The sequence below is a fragment of the Tiliqua scincoides genome, chromosome 4 (genome assembly GCF_035046505.1).
Source record: "Tiliqua scincoides isolate rTilSci1 chromosome 4, rTilSci1.hap2, whole genome shotgun sequence".
NCBI classification, from domain to species: domain Eukaryota; kingdom Metazoa; phylum Chordata; class Lepidosauria; order Squamata; family Scincidae; genus Tiliqua; species Tiliqua scincoides.
In genome coordinates, this window is record NC_089824.1 from 68,187,921 (window position 1) to 68,207,273 (window position 19,353).

Here is a 19,353-nt window from a genome sequence, read left to right on the forward strand (position 1 = left end):
CCATGTAGGACTCCAAGGCCAGGAAGGGGGATAGCATACGGCAGCAGCCCTCTGCTGCCATCCCCATCCCCCTCAGGCCTGTACTCACAGGCCGGGCCACCTTCCTTCCACCTCAGAACGCTTCCCTGTTGCTCAGCTGGATATCCACAGCTGGTGGCTACCAGCGGTTGTCCCACCGGCACAGAGGCCCAGCGCTGTTTTACTTCTGGTTGCCGCAACCTTACAACATGTTTGCGAAGGCTGTTGACAGGGCAGTGAGTGTGAGACCGGTGCCACCTGGCAATGGTTGGCAACCTTCAGTCTCGAAAGACTATGGTATAAGCCTACAGCACCCGGTATTCCCAGGCGGTCTCCCATCCAAGTATTAACCAGGCCTGACCCTGCTTAGCTTCCGAGATCAGATGAGATCGGGCATGTGCAGGGTATGGGATTGGGCAATTAATGTAACATTTACTTGAGCTTTCAGTTGTTTGTTATATTTTTATTGCTTTAAGCTATTTTTGTTAGCCATCTTACTTTTAGTAGAAAGTTGTGGTATGCATATTTTAAATAAACTAATAAAATATTTGTGAAAGAAAATAAAAGATATAATAGGTAATAAAAACAACAACAAAAAACCCTAAACCCCAGCCCTGTTATGATACAAACCACTTTCACTGAATTAAGATGAAGAGGTAACTATGTGAAGGGGTTAAACACTACACAGATACAGATCCTATGGCAATTATAAATGTTACTAAAATAAAAGCCAGAAACGGGGGGGAGGGGGGAACCCAGGTCCCCAAGGCAGGCATCTGTCTTAAATGATATAATTTGTCAAGTTTCCAGCATCTTGTAGTTCTGAACACAAAAAGAAGTTCTATGTTATACTGAGGACATTACATACTCATTAGCTGAAATGTTCCTAAAGTACCTAATGCAGACTTTTCATTTAATAAGAAGCAGTTACTTGCAACTGTGCAGTACATAAAAATAAATTCTGGATACGCTAATAGCTATTTAAAGATACTCTGCTCTGGTTTTGATGAAACTTTTTGTTAGATGACAGAATATGGATTTAAAACAGAGACAGTGTTATTGTCATAGGTTAAAATTTTGTGCGTTGTCTGAAATGTAGATGTTTTGTGTGCAGTGGATGAAAACTGTAATACTGATGAAAAATATCTGCATAGATCATACGTGGAACGAAAATGTGAAATAAAAAGATAAACTTATATCTTAAAGTATCCTTTTAATCAAACTTAATAGTTAATAAAACATCTTCTATTTACTCACAATATGGATAAATTAGTAAATATTTAACAGCACATAAGATTTAACTACCATGCAAACTGCCCCCACGCTGCCCTGCCTATGACCTTAAGCACAACGTGGAAGGAAGGCCACTCTCCATAGAATAGAGAAGTAATTTATCCACTATGATTGTTTGTTCCCAGCCCCCTCTCTAAAACCGAGACTGACACTTATGTTGAATTATGGATGGCGTATTTGCAATGTGTACAACAATTTGCTAAAGAAAATGTTGAGATCATCTGACTCATTTACTTATAATTTCAGAATGGGGTCAGAACAGTGGTCTTAGAGCAGATAAACTAGTTGCCAAATTTATAAAATTCTATAAGCACAAATTCTTTATAAAGTTTGCAACCATCCATACATTTGCTCAGAAGTAAATTCTATTAAGATCTGTGGAACTTGCTCCTTAGCAAAGGTGTAGAGAACTGTAGTCGTAATGTCTGGATGGAATCTGTTTTCTTAGGATAAATAAAAATAGTGTAAAAATGATCAAAGCCTACAAAAAAATTTTTTTTTCTTTAATGGTATGCTTTATTTGTCTTTTACTCCAGGTTCCCATATCACCCAAAACATGCAGTCACATCTAGGATTTATCATAGCCCCTCAAAACATAATAAATTTCTCTTCTCTAGCTTAAGGGATCCATCAGTTAAAATGTTAGTCTTTCATCTTTATTACCCTCCCATTAAAATGAAAGAAACCGGGACTCACTTCAGTTTAGAAGAAGCAATTTGGTTGGTAATGTCCTTACTACTCAAGTCTTTACAAAGGGAGAAAAGTGCATTACAGCTTATATTTCACACATATATCTGACTAAGAAGCAAGTAAACCTTTCAGATGCAAACTATGTTAAATTTAATAATATTCTTTGATTAGATTATTTTATTGCAACATTCTGCCACTGCCAGTCATTTCCTATACACATTTACGTTAATAAAACCTGCCAGGGTGTGTGTGTGTGTGTGTGTGTGTGTGTGTGTGTGTGTGTGTGAGAGAGAGAGAGAGAGAGAGAGAGAGAGGACTGCCTGTTCTTCTACAGCTGTTAGATCTGAAATGGACAGATTAATAACTAACCATCACATTGGACTAGGTTTCCTTGTATGTTGCACCAGTAACCCTTTGCTATAATGAGGATACAAAGAGTCTCACATCAAGGCTGCGCCTCTTCTTCATAACTCAAAAGCGTCACAGTGGCAATAGCCTCTAGTGCTATTTGTCTTTAGTGCAGTTGTGACACTGCGGCATGATCCATAATTTGGCAGCTATTTACCGTGACATTTCCCTTCAGTGCAGCCATAACATTCAGCGAAGCCATTATTTGGTTCCATTTACCATATAAATTGTATTGTTGTGCATGCATGCTAGCAGCTATATTAGGCACCTGAAAATGAGTAAATCTTGTAAAATAGATACTAACAGCTATTCAGCAGAAGAGTCCCTTTCTAGCTCAGACGAAAGAAAGGCAAACAAACAAACAAATAACATTTCTAAATACTGCTGCAAACTTTCCCCTGAGCAGTTGCAATTATCTGTATTTGCACAACATGGCAATTATACTCAACAACTAGTTTTGTCTGCTAAAAAAATTAACATTATAATGTTATAGAAATATAATTTAATTTTAAAAGGTATTAAAGTGTTTCAGCATAACAGATGAATAGATATTTATCTGGAAGAACATGCCTAAGCATGCAAGCTGGTACACTTACTGGGGTAATATGTGGATCTAAAAATATAATAAAAATAAAATATCCGGCCTATCTTGACATCTTTTTCATGGAGGGGTTTATGCTGCCGATATAGAGAATGACTCAACTATTGCCATCTGCAAACATTTTTCATCCAGATTTTTCAACAGCTAGCACATTCCATTGGAAAGGCTAAATTAGGAAATCATAGGTAAACTGCAGTTCAAGGAGTTATGTTAATTTTTTAATTGAAATTCCCATTATCTGCTTATGTAGTATGCAGTATGTCTTACATATAGACAAAGTTCTGTGTGCACATCAGAGCTTTTGTGCCTTTCCCTTCACACTGCAGCCCACTGCTTGCACACACTCAGACATACCCCTGAGAAGTTGCTACTGAGGGCTAGATGACCTTCTGGAGCAGGATTCAATCATGTGATGCAAAGGGCTGCAGTTAGAAAGGAAAATTGGCAACCCTTCCCCAGCAAGTGCTTTCCAGTCATGCATGGGACTCTCTGGATCTCAGCCTATGTATTGTTAATCCCTGATGTGGGTGAGTTTACAGTACTGTTTTACTTCTTGATTGTTTGGTGTCCTGTTATTAATTCTCACGCTGCCCATGCTGTATACTTTTTCCTCTGCTCCTAAATCATTATTTAAAGTAATCATTGTTAGCGTATATAGAAATAACATACTAATTAATTCATACTGTGGTCAGTTGACAATAAAACCTTTTAAGGAAAAGGAGAGAAATGTGTATGTGTGTATTCTTCACATACCTGAGAATAATCAAATAATGAAGCATTACGCATTCATTTATCTTTAAGAAATACCTGTGATCACCACTCCTTTTTACAACAAAAAAGGACCATTAATAACATTTATTATGTACCCCTCAAAAGTGCTAACACCCCTCATAAAGTGCCTGTTTTGTGGCAATAGAATACAGCAATAAAACAAAAGCAACAAAGCTGCAGCAACAAAATGAATATAGCTGCAAAAATTGTGAATTGGTAAACTTGAAAATTAGTTTCAGATCTCAAAAGAACAAAATTGCATTGGAAAAAAACACGATCCAGGTTGTGTAATTCACACAAGCTGAGTACTTATGCCTCACAGATTTCAATATGACATATGTTTGTTTAACTTTCTCCAGTGTGTATGTAACACCAGGCACAACTTACACTTTGTGATAAGTGTGTTTGCTACATATATGGTAGGAAACATGTGAAGTGTGGAGACATGTATATGTAAATGTGCAGAGGACATAAAAAGGGAGCCTCAGCCAAAGGATTCCAACATTCCAACATGCCTACAAGAAGCATACATGTTTTATTCACTCACTATGGTATTCACCACAGTGAACACTGTTGTATACAAAGCAAACACATCTGCTGTATACAATGAGAATTAGTATCAAGTCTCTGCTGCTTTGACTTATTTGATGTTAATTATTGTGGCCAGTCCTCTACTAATTAGCAGCTCGTAGGAATGTGAGTGGAAGGAAGCTTGCACTAGCTAAATTCCCCACCACCTGTTCAGCACAGCAGCCCTCTCCCTGTTCCAAAAATTTGCTCTGGGTGGTTGGGGGATTATTTATGGGGGAAGGAATCAGCAAAAATCCCACTCCCTCTTATAAATGGAAGTGCCTTCCATTCACACAAGAAGTAGTTGGGATACACACAAACCAAAGCATTCAGTTTGGAGAAAAATAAGACTGACCTAAGCAATATAGAATCTTATCTAATCTTGGCCTTGCAGCTCAAAGGAGTGGCTGCCCCTGCAGGGTTGTATCTTTACCATCAGCCAGACTCCTTTACCATTTGCAGCTTCTCCTCCATCCGAAGGGAGGAGTCTGGAACCTGGATGATGTAATAATAGAATTTACACATGCACAGTTGGAACGAACTGCAACCCAAAGCTAACTGAAACAGTTACTTAGAAATTTGGTCCCACTGAAATCAATTGAACACTTCTGAATGCGCATGCCTGTGATTACGATGTAAATGGTTTGAGTTCCTTAAAATGACAGAACTCACTTTTGAGCTTCAAATGCATATTCAGTGAATAAACTGAGGAGAATGGTCTTCAGTCACTTAACCTCTCTATGTGCTAAAGAGGAGTCATAATGATAGTTCCTTATGTCTAAGACTGAATTATTTTCTCAACGTTTGTGCTGCACTGAGGAACACAGAGCTATTTCTACTTTTTCTATCACCAAAGGTAAGCCAAATACACTTCATCATAATGAGAGTGTTTCCATAGGGTGAACAACTACCAATATCCAAGATATACTTTGGGTTCCACCTACCAAGTACATTTTCCAGCAGCCCAGTCCAAAATTCAGCTAAGCTGAAGTCTTTGGATTTAAGCCATTTAAGTCCCATTGAATTCCATTGTGCTCAGCTGGCTTAAATCGTACTACTTGGATGTGCACAGAACTGTAAGGCACCACGAATAAAAGAACCATGCTTATGAACCATAGCAGAAACCCCTTACTAAAAGGAGAAGCCATTCAACTTAATAAACATCAGGATGTCCCTAAAGAGTAATGCAGATTGCTGAAAGAGCTGAAAAAGCAAATAGATGCTATTTTTCAATGTGGATCAATGGCCAGTTTATTCCACATTTTGCTTCTGAGAAAGGCTTGTTTGGAAATTGTACACAGTTTGTACATATTCAAGTGAAATAGGTACTACCCAGCGATTGAAATTAAACCACTTTTCCAAAGAAAGAAAGAATTCCTAGTAGGCAAACTAAAAAAGGTGGCTGGAGGAGATGAGAATTCTTTTTAAAAATAGGAGTCTTTTTAATTGATTTTGTTTTATATATAACATTTAATAATTTGAAAATGTTTCAGTTCTGACATGCTGGAAGAAAGCTCAGTGTTTGGAGCTGGCCAGAATATATTCAGATCCAATGTGAGCTTATTAAGCAAAAGTTAATGCAAAACTTCCACACATAAAATGCAGAACTGTTTAATGCAATGTCATTGACACATGTATTTTGAAACAATACAAATGCTCTTAAATGAAACAAATCAAAATGCTATTAATACCTAAATGTTATTTTAATAGGTTGCCTATTACCAACTTTTAAAAAATTAAACTTTTAGTTATTGTGAAGCAGAGTGCCCATTTTCCCAATCCTGATTCATATAATTGTCCTGTTTTTACAGCTTACTGTTGACAGAGTGAGGTAATTCAACTACAATTTTTCCATGGTTTTTTCCCATGTACATATAATCTATAGCATTGAATACAGACTCTAAGCCAGTGAACTTGCCCTCTGGAGCCATGTTTCCAAGGTCCACCTCACAAACCAGTTCTCTGTTTTCACACATTTCGACCAAGTGTTTCATAGCCATTTGACATTCAGAAAAATAATGGTTTAAGAAGAAACCCTGGATGCTGGCAGATTTTGTTAGCAGTTTTGCAGGCAACATCTCTGCATGAACAGGCTGAATGCCAGTACGGGTCTGGTAGCCAGAGATAAACCCAATAACTATCAGACGCCCTTTGATAGACAAGGAATTGACAGCCATATCAAACATCTTTCCACCAACTGATTCATAAACTACATCCACACCTTTTGGGTAGTCCTTCTTAAGGACAGCAGCAACATTTTCAGTTCTATAGTTGATGGGATGGTCACAGCCAATGGATTTCAGAAAGCTGGACTTTTCATCACTGGAGCAAGTTCCTATTACGTGGCATTTTGCCTTCTTTGCAAGTTGCACAGCAAACTGACCGGTTCCTCCAGCTGCTGCTGTCACCAGAACCGTCTTCCCTTCAGACAATTGTCCAAGCTCCTTCAGACTGATATATGCTGTAGTTCCACTTACCAGTAGTGCAAGAAACTCAGGTTTCACAGAGGGTACTGGAATGGCTTCTTTAGCAGGCACAATTGTATACTCAGCAAAAGCACCAGGCCTCATGTAGGCCACCGTTTGGCCTACTGTGTATCTAGCACTTGCACTCAGGCCCAAAGCCACCACTTCACCAATTCCTTCAAAACCTACGTCAAATGGGGGCTTAACTGAAGTGTCATAGCGGCCGGCTGAGTAGTTAATATCAGATGCATTAATGCCGACAAATCTAGAAGAAAACAAAAATGTATTAAGATGTCTTCTTTGACAAGTCTTTTATTTGTCATAAGAAAAACCTTTCCCTTAAATACACACGATAAGAGATTTCAGTGATACATTTTCAAATAGATCAAGAGTTGAATAAAATTCCCTTCTATGCAAAAAAGAAAGAAGAAAAAGAAGCATTGCTTTAATCAGATTTCAGTTTTCCTAAGAGATAATTTGACAGATTTCTTAAAATTAAAACATAAGGCATTTTCTTCTTGTCTGTTTAACCAAAATAAGAACAAAAGGAAAGATTTTTGATAAGCTTGAGAACAAACAGTGGTAAAAACTAGTATTTTCCTGTTTAAAAAAATAATGCAACAATAAAACATGAACAAAGTAGTAAATATGTTGACTCTGGCAACAAATTTACATTTCAGATTATAACAAAACTTTTAGTGACTAATGATAACATGAAGGATCAATGACCTCTCCAAGGTCGATGGTCATAAGTGTTACTGCAGGCAAATTTAAAGAAAATGGATGGAGTGACTATAACAAATTTGCCTTTTGATGCAACTCATTTGCACATTATTAAAATATTTTGCTGTATACAAATTACTCCCAACACCTTAAAACAACCTTGAAGAGGTAGACTAAAATTATGCAACAAGATGTTCTGAGCAGTCCTGACCTCTAACAGGTAAAAATGACTACAAGAATTAAAAATGCACAGGGAACTTAATGATGGATTATTATTATGCTGAAATACAAATTATCTGTATAGAGTGAGAGAGTGTATAATACATTTTTTTCCTGCAAAAACCTGAAAACAAAAGCATCACAATAAGACAGTGTTTTCAGAAATACCAATGACTTGTTCTCTTCCATATTCCAAAATAAACAAATTATGACATTTTTCCCTTCTGTGGAAGTAAAAAATACGTAAAAAATGAATTTTAATGCTATAACTAGAGAGCTGTTTTTGGATTTATAGTACAGTAATTTGAAATAATTTACACATGCACAAATGACAAAGCTAAAAGGAATGCATTGGTCATTTTGAATTCTAAGGGAATCCTTCATTAGTAAAATGTGTTTACATATCTATGTATTATTGAGAGGAAAGATAAATATGTACATGCATATATTCAGAGAGAGAGGGAGGGAGAGAGATGACTTTTGTTGCTCTCTCTAATTCTTGATCTAATCCAGGCTGCATCTCTAACAAAGAATATCTTCATCCTATTTATAGCTCTGTTTAAAACAAAAACCCCACCATCCTGCCTTAATTTACATAACTCTTATGTCCCAGTCTGAGAAAGAGAGCAAGAGACTAGTAGCTTGCAGGGCAAAGCGATGTAGTATAATGTTTCCTGGAGAGAGAAAAGATCCAGAGAGCAAAGGCACAGGGTTGGATGGTGCTACTACACTACACCAAACTCTTGCTTTATGTTACACATAATGTTACTTCTTGCAGAGATGTGGCTATCTAGAGGAGTAGCTGGGTGTGAAAGCGGCCTCATTCATTTGTCCCCTCTGCTTGTCCGCTTTAAGCCCACACAGCTGGCATGTTGCATATAGGACTCCCCCCCCCACCCCCCCAAGTCATTCTGCAGGGGAATGGGCTTGTCTGGAGAGATTTTCCTCCAGCAAACAATTTTTGCTCCTTTCAGTGTTTCAAAGCCCCAGGCGATGTGATGGTTCTGCAGGCTCCAAGTCCTGTCCATAAGCAGTTAAATGGAAATGCATGGATTGAAGATCTGGTTCTAGGATTTAAGCTGGGAACTAAGCACACCTCTGATGCTTCCCCTCCCCCCCGTTGGAATCCAGCCTCATAGAAATTGATGACACTGGCTTCCAAAGCACACAGCCCTTTAGGAGTGAACTCAAACTGGACCAAACTATCTAAAAACCCACCACTTCGGTGCAAACTGGTTGTGAAGAGGTGTGCTTCGAAACGCAACCCTGTCACTGTCGCCTGCGGTCTTTTTGCACGTTGTTGCACGTTCTTCTCAAGATCATGGGCAAGAGCAACCCCTGGTAGGAACATCAACGTGGGAAAGTGATGCAGGAGGCTCTGGTGGGGCTGAGAAGTGGCTGGCAAACTGCTCGTCGGCTGCTTGCTGAGCATAGCCGGTGAAAAGTGCACCCTCCACCTCTGATGCCCTGTCTCGCACCTTCCCCCCCCCGCCTCAAATGCTTTGCAATTGAAGCCTCTGCGTTAGTGAGCAGCGGGGAGGGGGGCTTCAATTAGCATAGCAAGAGGGAAGTGTGAGATCTCGCCTCTGTGGCACCCCCCACCGAAGATCCTTCTGAGTGGGAACGTGCCAAGCTTGGCACCCAACTGAGTGTGATGTTTTAGTAGGGCTACTACTGCTCAGGTCGGTTAGGGAGTGGGGAGGATGGGGGGAAGAGAGGGGGGATAGATCAGCGGGAGACTGCCCTCCCAGGCACCTCCACGTCCTCCTCTTGCCCTCTCCCAATCCATGGCCACTTCCAGTTAGCCCTCCCTGCAACGCAACCCAGGACGCTCGCAGATGCCTCTCCAGCCCTGCTGCGTCTCTGCAGCGGCTCACTTGGGAGGCGCAGGCAAAGTCCGAGTGGATGGTTCAGGAGAGGCGTGAAACGAGGGTGCTTTTAAAAGCAGCACTGCAATCAGGAGCCAAACCACTAAAAGATCTGGTGCACCAGGAGGCAAACCACCAAAGACTTCTGTTTGGGGTTAGCTTCCATTTTTTTTCTAGCTCCCCCCCCCCAAATTAAATGTTGGAAATTAAATCTGCCCTGTGCACTTTCTTCTTTCTGAAGAGGTGGGATCATCACGATTAATCAATAACATCTCCAAGTTATTCATTAAAATCCACCCGTATTAAAATCCACTCAAGTGCAATTTAGGAATTTTTATTTAAACACAAATGTCCCCATTTAAGTGATCGTAAACATCATGGAAAGTGTTGCAATTTCCGGTGTGTTGTGATTTTATTTTATTTTTCTCGATTGGATGAGATAATTTTTTGTAGGAAAAGACTTCTGTTCACAGCAATAGTGCCATTCCCACCCAGTACAGCACCAAGTGGCAGAGAGAGAGAGAGAGAGAGAGAGAGAGAGAGAGAGAGAGAGAGAGATGTCAGGCGCTATTTACAGCCCCATCCTATACCTGTTTACTCAGAGGTAAAACCCCGAGGTCAATTGGGCTTCCTTGCCAAGGGAGTGTGCGCAGGATAGCAACCTGTGTGCCTGATTTTCCAAAGGAAAATGCAAGTTCAAGATCAGCTTGCAAACTGGTGTGAAGCAGAGTTGGGCTCTCCATAGTCATTGTTCTCCTTCAATTAACTACGTGACCTTCATTATACCCCCCTTTCTTCCCCCCTCCGAGTCTGTGGTTTGCAAGAACGGAGCCTTTGAACTCCGTTCCCAAAAGCGAGGTGCTTAAGCAAAAGAACCAGATTGAGCAGTTTCCTCGGCCCCCCCCCCCCCATATTTGCAGTTTGAATCTCACCCGCTTGATTTAGGCATATATAAGATCTGGGGGGGAGGGAGGAGAAGGAGGCTCCCGAAGGACTAAAAACAACTTTAAAAGCATACATGGCAAGAACCTTGAGCAAGCAGACAAAACAAAGTCACCAAGCCAGGGGCACTCCAGAAAACAAAAACTTCCCAGCCCAAACAATTAGCACATGACCATCGCTTCAAAGTCTTCACATTTCCAAACTGTGAGTCTCAAAACCAAGAGTTAAACTACTCCCCCTCCCGCTGCCATTGCCCCCCCACAGTTTTAATATTTTACTGTATTCCGGCTCAATAGAAAACAGTTACACTCCACCTTTGGAAACCATATGATCTGCCAGTAAGTATTTTTTTTTTTAAGCCATCTAAACTAATGCGTTATACAAATACACCCCTCCTGGGTCATCTTATTGGCTAATAAACCCAGAAGACTAAATTTTCGAGATGGGGTGGGGATCAGGCCAGTGGATGCACAAACAGAGCCATGAACCGCTTCTTAAAAGTTGGATGTTTTTTTTTCTTTGAATGATTCTTGATCCCCCCCCCTTCATCTTCATCTCCCACAATATGAAGAGAGAGGATTCTTTTAAACCTATTTCGAGTTGGAAGGTATTTCTCTCCCAGTGAAAGGCTGCACTAGATTTATTTCTTCCTGTTCAGAAAGTATCAAATAAAAGGTGATTGAATTATAGACGGGGGGGGGGGAATCTACCTAAAAGAATGGTGTTTGAAAAAGAAGTTACACTCAAAGGAAGTTAAATATCCCAAAGCAATCTCCGTATGTATGTGTATATTGCTGGAGTGAATGGGGAATGTTCAGTCTCATGCTGTTTTGCTCTTTTTATTGGAGTGGTAAGGCTAAAATCATGTTCTGAAAGCATTGTTCTTTCTCCATATGCTTCAATCCACTTTGGAGTGGATTTTCAGGGCTAAATAAATCCAGGTGACTGGACTCCTTGATCTGGGATGGTAAGAAGGCACTTTTCCAGGATGTGTGTGTGTGTGTGTGTGAGAGAGAGAGAGAGAGAGAGAGAGTATTTGTGTGAGTGAGAGAGAGAGAGAGGGAGAGGGTGTGTGTGTGTATTTGTGTGAGTGAGAGAGAGAGGGAGAGTGAGAGTGTGTGTGTATTTGTGTGAGAGAAAGTGTGTGTGTGTGTGTGTGTGTGTGAGAGAGAGAGAGAGAGAGAGAGAGAGAGAGAGAGAGAGAGAAATGGAGAGGGGGAAAGAGTCCTGAGCAAGCTTTCCTATGGAAAGAACAGGCGTTAGAGAGGCTTATTCTGATCATGCTTTATTTTTTTCACTAATGAGATCTCTCCTGCCTTTGTGAGAAGCCCCAGCCGCTAAACAGAACATCTCAGGCCAATCGACCTAACACGGAAGTTGCTAGCTCCAACCCTGCTGTTTCTCACGCGCTTCCTTGCAAACTTCCAAGTGTTCAAACCCAAGGAGCGATCCTTGGACTGCCTCGTCTGCAAGCTGCCAGCCCCACTTCCGAGTAAGAACCAGAACGTCCTTCCAGTCTCCAGAGAGCCCACCCAGTATCAAGGGCAGGATGGGAAAGAGTTACATTGAAAGCAAAATAGATTGCATGCATAAATTGTCAAATTTCATGGGGGGGGGGGGAGAAAGTGCTGGGGGAGGGGATTGGAGAACAAGGACGTAACAACCTTTCGCTACCCAAAGAGGCAGCAAGGAAGCCAGGGTGCGTTTTAAACCAGTCAGTCCCTCCTCCCATCTCCCCAAGAAAAGGAATTTAACTGTAGCCTGAGTGGGAAGATCATTTCCATGGATTTTCACGAGGACTTCCTTGGTATGCTGCTCTCCAAAATACTATGTTCTGATGACAGCAGCAATTCAAACCTTTGACACCAGGGAGGGCATATCTCTCTGTAATGCGGATGTTGTACATTACATAAAACATGCACATGCTTCGAGGGTTCAGATACAGGTAGGATTTGCTCTGTCTTCCCTACAGGCAGTTTTGTTCGTGCAAACGACCGACCACTTCATCTAGTTCAACTGAACTGGTTTAAACGGGGCTCAATGTATTTTTAAATGAAATGTATGACAGATCAGTGCCAAGCAGCCAATTCCAAGTAAAGGGCATTTATTTTAGGCAAAGATCTTAGTATTAAAAAAAGAAAGGGTCTGCCAAAACCCCCTCTCACTCTTTCAAACAGGCACATATAATCACATTCACAATCACACAGTCTTACCCCATGGACTGTTCACCTTGGGACTTTTAAGTCCCACTTCACCTTCAAGGAATAAAACTTATGGGGGGGGGGGTTAATTAAGAAACATAGGCTACAAGCCTATCCACGCTTTCCTGGGAGTAAGTCTCATTGAATGCAATGGGACTGACTTCTGAGAAGACACGCATAGGATTGTGCAGACAGACTGTAGAAACGCATTTGGAGAAAGACACTTTTTGTCCTAACACAAGACAACTCACAACCCTAGCAAGCTAGCCCAGAATTTACAATGTATTATACTATGCCAAATGTCATCTCCTGACTCTGTGAGTGACCCGTTTTCGCTGCCAAAACGACCCCATGACTCCCTACTTCACCTACAAGACCCTTCTCTAACAATAGCAATGAACTCAGAGGCTACAAGCCCAAGCTTGCCTACTTCCTCTAAAGTCAGTGTCACTGAAATCAGTGGGACTTACTCCGGAGGAAACATGCTTAGATCGGGCAGGAGTGTGACACCCTGCCAACCCACCCACCCTTTTGCTCCGCTTCTGCTGTAAAGGGAAAGGAGGTCGTGGAGTTAAGATGCTGGAGAGTGCCAGGGAAAGGTGGGTGGCAGTCACATACCATTCGAGGTCCTCTGCTTTCCTGTTGATTCACTGCTTCCTTAAGGTTAGTGACGAAGAGGGTTTGGGTGGGGGAGGGAAGGGGGTCATAGGCACTGCTGTATGCATAATTTGCTCTAAACAATGTCTGGAGTGTGTTACACTCACACCCTGGAATGACGCTAAATAACCCTTACACCGCGTCTCAAGCGATCTACATTAACCACACAGGCAGCTCTACATTGATCAGCCCTTCTTATTGTTACTGCAAAAAAAAAAAAAAAAATAGCCATCACAGATCTGCCCAGAGAAAAAAGCAAAGACAGGCGCTCGCCTGTGCGCGTGCAACACACACACTCTTGTGGTTGTAGGTACATGCACCAAACACAGGCAGGCAGAAACCTGGGAGGGGCTTGGAAATCATTTCCTGGTTGTTAAGTCCCTTCCTGAAGCCTCGTGTCACATACAACTTTGGGAGGAAGCAGCAGCTCCGCAGCTCTCCGGACTTTTCCAGCCTGTAGTGTGTGGTGATCAGTCTCCCCAATCCCACCCACACATGAATAAAGTTGGGAGGGAGGCACATGAATTCATTTAGCACATGAATAAAGTAGGGTGGCACATGAAATCATTTAGCACATGAATACAGTAGGAGGGCACATGAAATCATTTAGCACATGAATACAGTAGGGTGGTACATGAAATCATTTAGTACATGAATAAAGTAGGGTGGCACATGAATTCATTTAGCACATGAATACAGTAGGAGGGCACATGAATTAAGTAGGGAGGAGGCAGGCAAAACACTCTCTCTACTTCACCACAAATGGAAACCTCCAGTCACTTGCACTCTGGTGTGTGTGTGTGTTGCGTGCGCGATGATGGCATAAAAAAAACACTCACAACAATACAATTAAATCAACAGTCGCCAGATGGCAGCTGGTACAACTTGATAGGCTCGCAGAGAGAGTGAGTGAGTGCATGTATGAGAGCGGAGGCCCAAAGGTGTGAGAAGTGAGGAAGGTGGCTGGCTGGGTGGGTGAGCCTGGAACTAGACAAGGGGGGATCACCAGCCTCTCCCCACCACTGGCAAATGGGGGGCGATGCAGAGACGAACTGGAGGCAGGAGGGGTCTCTGTCTCACCTGTTTCTGACAAGCAGGTCGCCGTCTCCTGGGAGTGGGACAGGCGCATCGCGTTGCAGGGTGACAGCCTCTCGGAAGTTTGGACTCAGCTTCGTCGCGACCAGCTTCTTCATGGACGTGGGGATGGACGAGCCCTTGAAATCCAGAAAGTGGCGGGAGTAGGACATGTCCACGATGGGCCGGGGCCGAGTATCACCCAAGCAAGACCTCTCGGGACTTGCCAGGGGAGTCAGCTGTAGCTGCTGCTGATGGTGCCGCAGCCAGCCCCACTGAGTCCTCCACGATCTCAGCCACGCGCTGCTCTGGGCGTTCAAAGCCATGCCTAATCCCGTGTCTCTCGTTCTCAGTCCTTCCCCCCTTGCTTGGCTTGTCTGTGCACCCCTGGGCTCTTCAGCCTAGCAGGATCCTTCCAACAGGCATGCAAACCTCAAAGCACAAGGGCTGCCGGAGAAAGGCAAGTCTCTGTGCATAACGATTTGTGTATGTAAATAAAGTCTAATGTTGCAAGCGGCAGCCTCTTTTGAGTCCTCCCTTTCCAGCCCCTCCACAACACGGAAGCAGCAGCAGCAGCAGCAGCAGAGCAGAAAAAAAAAAAAAATCCCTTGCAGCTGATATTCTGTGGCTGTCTTCAGTCTAAAAAAACAGAGATAAAGTTGTCCTTTTTAAAAAATTTCTAAACCTAGCCTGCCCTGCCAAGTCTCTGCAACAAAAAAACTGTGCGCTTGTGTGTTTTGTGCAACAAAAACACACAGACCCACACAACCACCATAGATAATATGGATGATCACAAGCATCTAGGGATTGCTTTCACTCAGGCTGATATTTTTTTTTAATGCAAAAAAAAAAAAAATGCTGATCTTTCAGTGCCATGATGCTTTTGTTGTGGTTTGCTTGCTAAGAAAGCGGCTGCTGTTGTGGTTGTTGTGATTGCATATTAAATCTATCTACCAACACCACCACCACCCCTCTGGCTATCTCATTCATATAAAAAGCAAGCGGAGCCTTCCCCATGCAGAGATCCCTATGAAAAGAAATCTGGAGGACATGATTAGATCAATAAAGGGTTAGGCTGGTTGCAGAGAACTTGCAAGCTCATCTGCTCATGTTGTTACTCGGAGCCTGCTGGAGCTGCTGGCTTTGCCCGGGCAGGCCCCGCCCCTTCCGTGCGAAACGTTCACTTCCTCGTAAGGTGGTACGAATCAACCCAGAGAGCCCGCTAGCAAGCAGGCAATGCAAGCAATGCAAGCAGGCACTTTCACTTGCACTTGCAGCGCAGCGCTTGCATTTGGGGCAAGGAGAAAAACAACAGCGTTTTGCAAAAGGAGATAAAGCATCTTGAAGAATCTGGCTCGCTCTCTCTCTCTCTCTCTGTGTGAGAGAGAGAGATCCACATAATAAAAACCCAAACCACACAAAAAATTACTGCTTGTGACCTTCTGGTCTTCAGGTACACATGAAATGCACTTCACAGCCCTCCTAGATTTATATAATCCTATATAACAAAAACAGACTGGGTAAATCCATGCACTCCCTCCTCCCTTCTTCAATAGCTATATGGCATTAAATAATATTGCAATATATTTTGGCCTAAACATTGTATCCACTCCTTATCTGTAGGCAGGATAGTGTCTTCTTGGAGGCAGGATACTTTTAAATCTGCTCTGTTCTAGTGTTCCTTTGGGAAAGGCAGCGTATGCGGGATCTAAGGGCACAATCCTATGCATCTCTGCTCAAAAGTATGTCCCGTTGTCTTCAATAGGGTTTCCGCCCAGGAAAGTGTGGATAGGATTGTGCCCCAAGGACAGCAACTGTTACCCTGCACGTGCCTGATCTTGTCTGATCTTGGAAGCTAAGCAGGGTCAGGCCTGGTTATTACTTGGATGGGAGACCGCCTGGGAATACCGGGTGCTGCAGGCTTGTACCATAGTCTTTCGAGACTGAAGGTTGCCAACCAACAACAACAAGGACTGGAAGAAAATATCTTCTAAGACCTCCTTGCTTGGTGTTATTGCTTGGTGTTATTGGACTGAGATTGGAAATTAATGCAAAAAGAGATGTTATTATGGCATTAAAAAGGAGTTTTTGGAAGCCTTTTAGAATTAACTTCACCATCATATCTATCCAGAAATACCCTTTCCTAATTGCATGGCATTAATACAGGTTTCATTTTCAAACATTCACATTTTACACAAAACTGATGTCATGCGTGATTAAAATGCTGATATATCTCCTTTTCTTTCCAAAAAGATAAACTTCACTTCTTTGCTTCTGATCTGAACCTCTGTCAACCGATCAAAAACCCATCAGTAATATTTTGCATGATGCAGCTTTGTTCTCCCTTCCCAGCAATCAGTTTGGATTGTGAAATAGAAATAAACTTCCAAAAAATTAAAAAAAACAAACCCCAAAATGCTCGTTGGGACAGGGCACTGGCATTTTTGTGCCCAGGGCAAGTAGCAACTTGGTTGTCAAGTTTTCCAGAACTTGAAACCTGCACCTCAAGCGTTTTAACAGTGTACTTTTTCTCCAGCTGAGTTCTCCTCTTTATGAAAATAGTGGTGCGTCTGTCTTCCTCCAGGAATCTTTTAAAATCTTGGAGATTTTTGTCCTGATTTTGTATCTGGAGAATGAAAAAAAAGAAAAGAAAAAAAGAAAAAGGAAAAAATAAATTAAGAAAGCAATTAAAAAGATTGACAGGTATGGGTTTGTATGAGACCTATTTGTAATTGTCAGGGTGACGTTGGCAAGAGGAGGAGGAGTAAAAAAAAAATCTGAAGCAGGAAAAGCAGCTCGATGTGTCTGTCTATCAGTTGAGACTGTCTGAAAGCTCTGGGATCTGAATGTGTGCTATATTTCAGTGAAAAGAGAAGAGAGGGAGAGTGGATCTCTTTCTCTCCCAGGAGTTTAAGCGGGGGGGGGGGGGGAACAGTTCACGTTAATATCTCCCACTCTGTGAATGTCTGTCTTCTCCCCCCCTCTTGCATACACACACTCTCTCTCTCTCTGGGGGCTGCCTGGTTTGGGGGCTTTTGTTTATTTTCTGTTGGAGATCAAGATCAACTAGAAAAAAAAATCCATGTGAAAAACGTGTTTGCATTATAGTAGTAACAGAAGAAGCTGCTATCTTTGGAAGGGGAGAGAGAGAGAGAGAGAGGCAAGCAAGCAAGCAAGGCAGAAAAGTAGTCCTCTCCGATGGTGCCACTGTTTGATCTCTTTGGAAGGTGGAGGAGGAGTGACTGACATTTCCCATCCGGTGTGATCTGTATGTATGGGAGCTTTTACTCCTTTTTTTTTTTTTTTACTCTTTGCTTTTCTTGCTCAGACTAAGTGATGGGAGGAGAAGGGACGACTGGATCGACCTCGTTTCCTGCACAATGAGAAAAGCGATGATCAGCGCAGTAAAAACCACCATCTCCAAAATGCACCAGCTTTGCTGAAACAGCCCAGCCAGCCAGCCAGGGAGAAAGTTGCGCTTGGAGACTCTTTGATCTTGGAGAAAAGCTTGCCGGTGGTAGTAGCTGGTGGTGGTGGGAAAGGGGGGAGAAAGGAGAAGAGTGTCTCGGTTCACCGTGGCTGTTTGCTCCATTCTCCTCCAAAGAAGAAGAGGCAGAAGAAGTGATTGAGGAAGGGTGGAGGGAAGAGAAGAAGGAGAAGAGGAGGAAGAGGGGGGTTCCCAAGCTGGATCAAGTCAAAGGATTTGGGCTGCTGCTGCGCGTCGCGGAGGCGAGCGGACCCCTGCGCCCTCTTGCCCACCTTCCTCCCTCTTGCATCCTCGGCGGAGGGCACCGGCACAGCTTTTGTGTTTTGGGTCTCTACCTGAAGTAACTTTGCAAGAAGCCCCCGCAAAAGACGGGAGGAGGAGGAGGAGAGCCAGAAGAGGGGGCTGCATCGGAAGGTCGGAAACCCACCTTGTCAATGCAAGCATTGCCTCCGCGAGTTTTTGGAGTGGCGGCGGCGGCAATAGGCATCGCGCGGTGCCCAGCCTGGGGGGGCCCGCCGCATCCCACCACCTGCCCCCCCTCTGCACCGCCTCCACCACCTCTGCCCCCCACCAGGAGCTGCTGACCCGCCAGGAGGAAGCCCAGCCGGCGGAAGCAGCAGCGAGAAGCCGACCCGTGCAAACTTTTTGCCCCCCTCCCCACCATCCCCTGTCCCCCCTCCGCCCCCCCCGCTTTCTTCCTAGGCGGACTTAGTGGAAGAAGCCCTTGGCAGCCCAGCTCGACCCCCCCTCCCCTCCTGCCCCCCACCCTCCCCCCTTTCTTATCAGTGTGTTGTGTGTGCGTTTGTGTTGCTGCATGAAAAGAGCGGGGAGTGGAAGAGTCCTGTGCGGAAACTCTCCAGCGGCGGCAGAGGGAGGTGGAGGAGGAGGTGGTGGTGCTGGAGGAGGAGGAGGAGGAGGGCGGCTGAAGAGACGGCGGCAACACCAGCATGCCGAGGAGAAAGCAGCAAGCTCCCCGGCGCTCTGCAGGTAACCCCCCACCCGCCTCCTCCCTCCTTGCCTCTGCCCCTCGCAGGCTGGCTGGCTGGCTGGCTCGCGCACACTTTCCCACTCCGCTCCGCTCAGGACGACCAGAGGAGGGGAGGGGTTAACTTCACCCTGCAAGGCCTGCAGCAGAGATTCTTCCTCCCCCCACCCCAGTGTCTCCATAGAGAGGGGTTAAATCAGGCCTTTCAGGGTGGGGGGAGAGAGGGGGCTGCTTGGGGTGGTGGTGGTGGGTGCCAGGCCACCTCTCAGAGCAGAGGCTGGCTCTAGCTGGCACTTCTCTGCAGGCAGAAAGGTGGAAGCCTCAGAAAGAGCAGCCTGCTGATGTGAGGTGTGTCACTCAGGTCTGGGGGGGGGGGAACCA

At 43.6% G+C, this 19,353-nt stretch overlaps 2 protein-coding genes, 1 long non-coding RNA gene and 2 pseudogenes across 3 annotated transcripts in view; 3 read left to right on the forward strand and 2 right to left on the reverse strand.

Annotated features, from left to right (window-relative positions):
* Nucleotides 1–320: 320 nt before the first annotated feature.
* Nucleotides 321–436, reverse strand: LOC136650855 (5S ribosomal RNA; annotated as a pseudogene).
* Nucleotides 437–5,946: 5,510 nt separating this feature from the next.
* On the reverse strand, nucleotides 5,947–15,073 carry PTGR3 (prostaglandin reductase 3). The gene is made up of 2 exons (XM_066625657.1): nucleotides 14,507–15,073; nucleotides 5,947–7,081 (listed from the first exon to the last, which is right to left on the reverse strand). Exons 1-2 carry the CDS (start codon nucleotides 14,824–14,826, stop codon nucleotides 6,157–6,159), a joined length of 1,245 nt encoding a protein of 414 aa, XP_066481754.1. The 5' UTR covers nucleotides 14,827–15,073; the 3' UTR covers nucleotides 5,947–6,156.
* Nucleotides 13,191–15,079, forward strand: LOC136649202 (uncharacterized). The gene is made up of 2 exons (XR_010794374.1): nucleotides 13,191–13,432; nucleotides 14,524–15,079. It is a non-coding gene; the product is annotated as an uncharacterized lncRNA (long non-coding RNA).
* Nucleotides 15,080–16,306: 1,227 nt separating this feature from the next.
* LOC136650272 (5S ribosomal RNA) lies at nucleotides 16,307–16,423 on the forward strand (annotated as a pseudogene).
* A 2,471-nt stretch (nucleotides 16,424–18,894) lies between these two features.
* Nucleotides 18,895–19,353, forward strand: part of TSHZ1 (teashirt zinc finger homeobox 1) — an 87,133-nt gene continuing 86,674 nt past the window's right edge. The window contains exon 1 of the mRNA XM_066624145.1: nucleotides 18,895–18,974. Within this exon, the coding sequence (XP_066480242.1) occupies nucleotides 18,935–18,974 (40 nt within the window). The 5' untranslated portion in view covers nucleotides 18,895–18,934. The remainder of the gene's footprint in view (nucleotides 18,975–19,353) is intronic.

Excerpts from the sequence above, each read along its gene's own strand:
- PTGR3 (XM_066625657.1), bottom strand. The coding sequence starts at position 14,826 with ATGGCTTTGAACGCCCAGAGCAGCGCGTGGCTGAGATCGTGGAGGACT. Across the intron at positions 7,082-14,506 it reads GACCTGCTTGTCAGAAACAG|ATTTGTCGGCATTAATGCAT; the intron begins GTGAGACAGAGA and ends GTTTTCTTCTAG.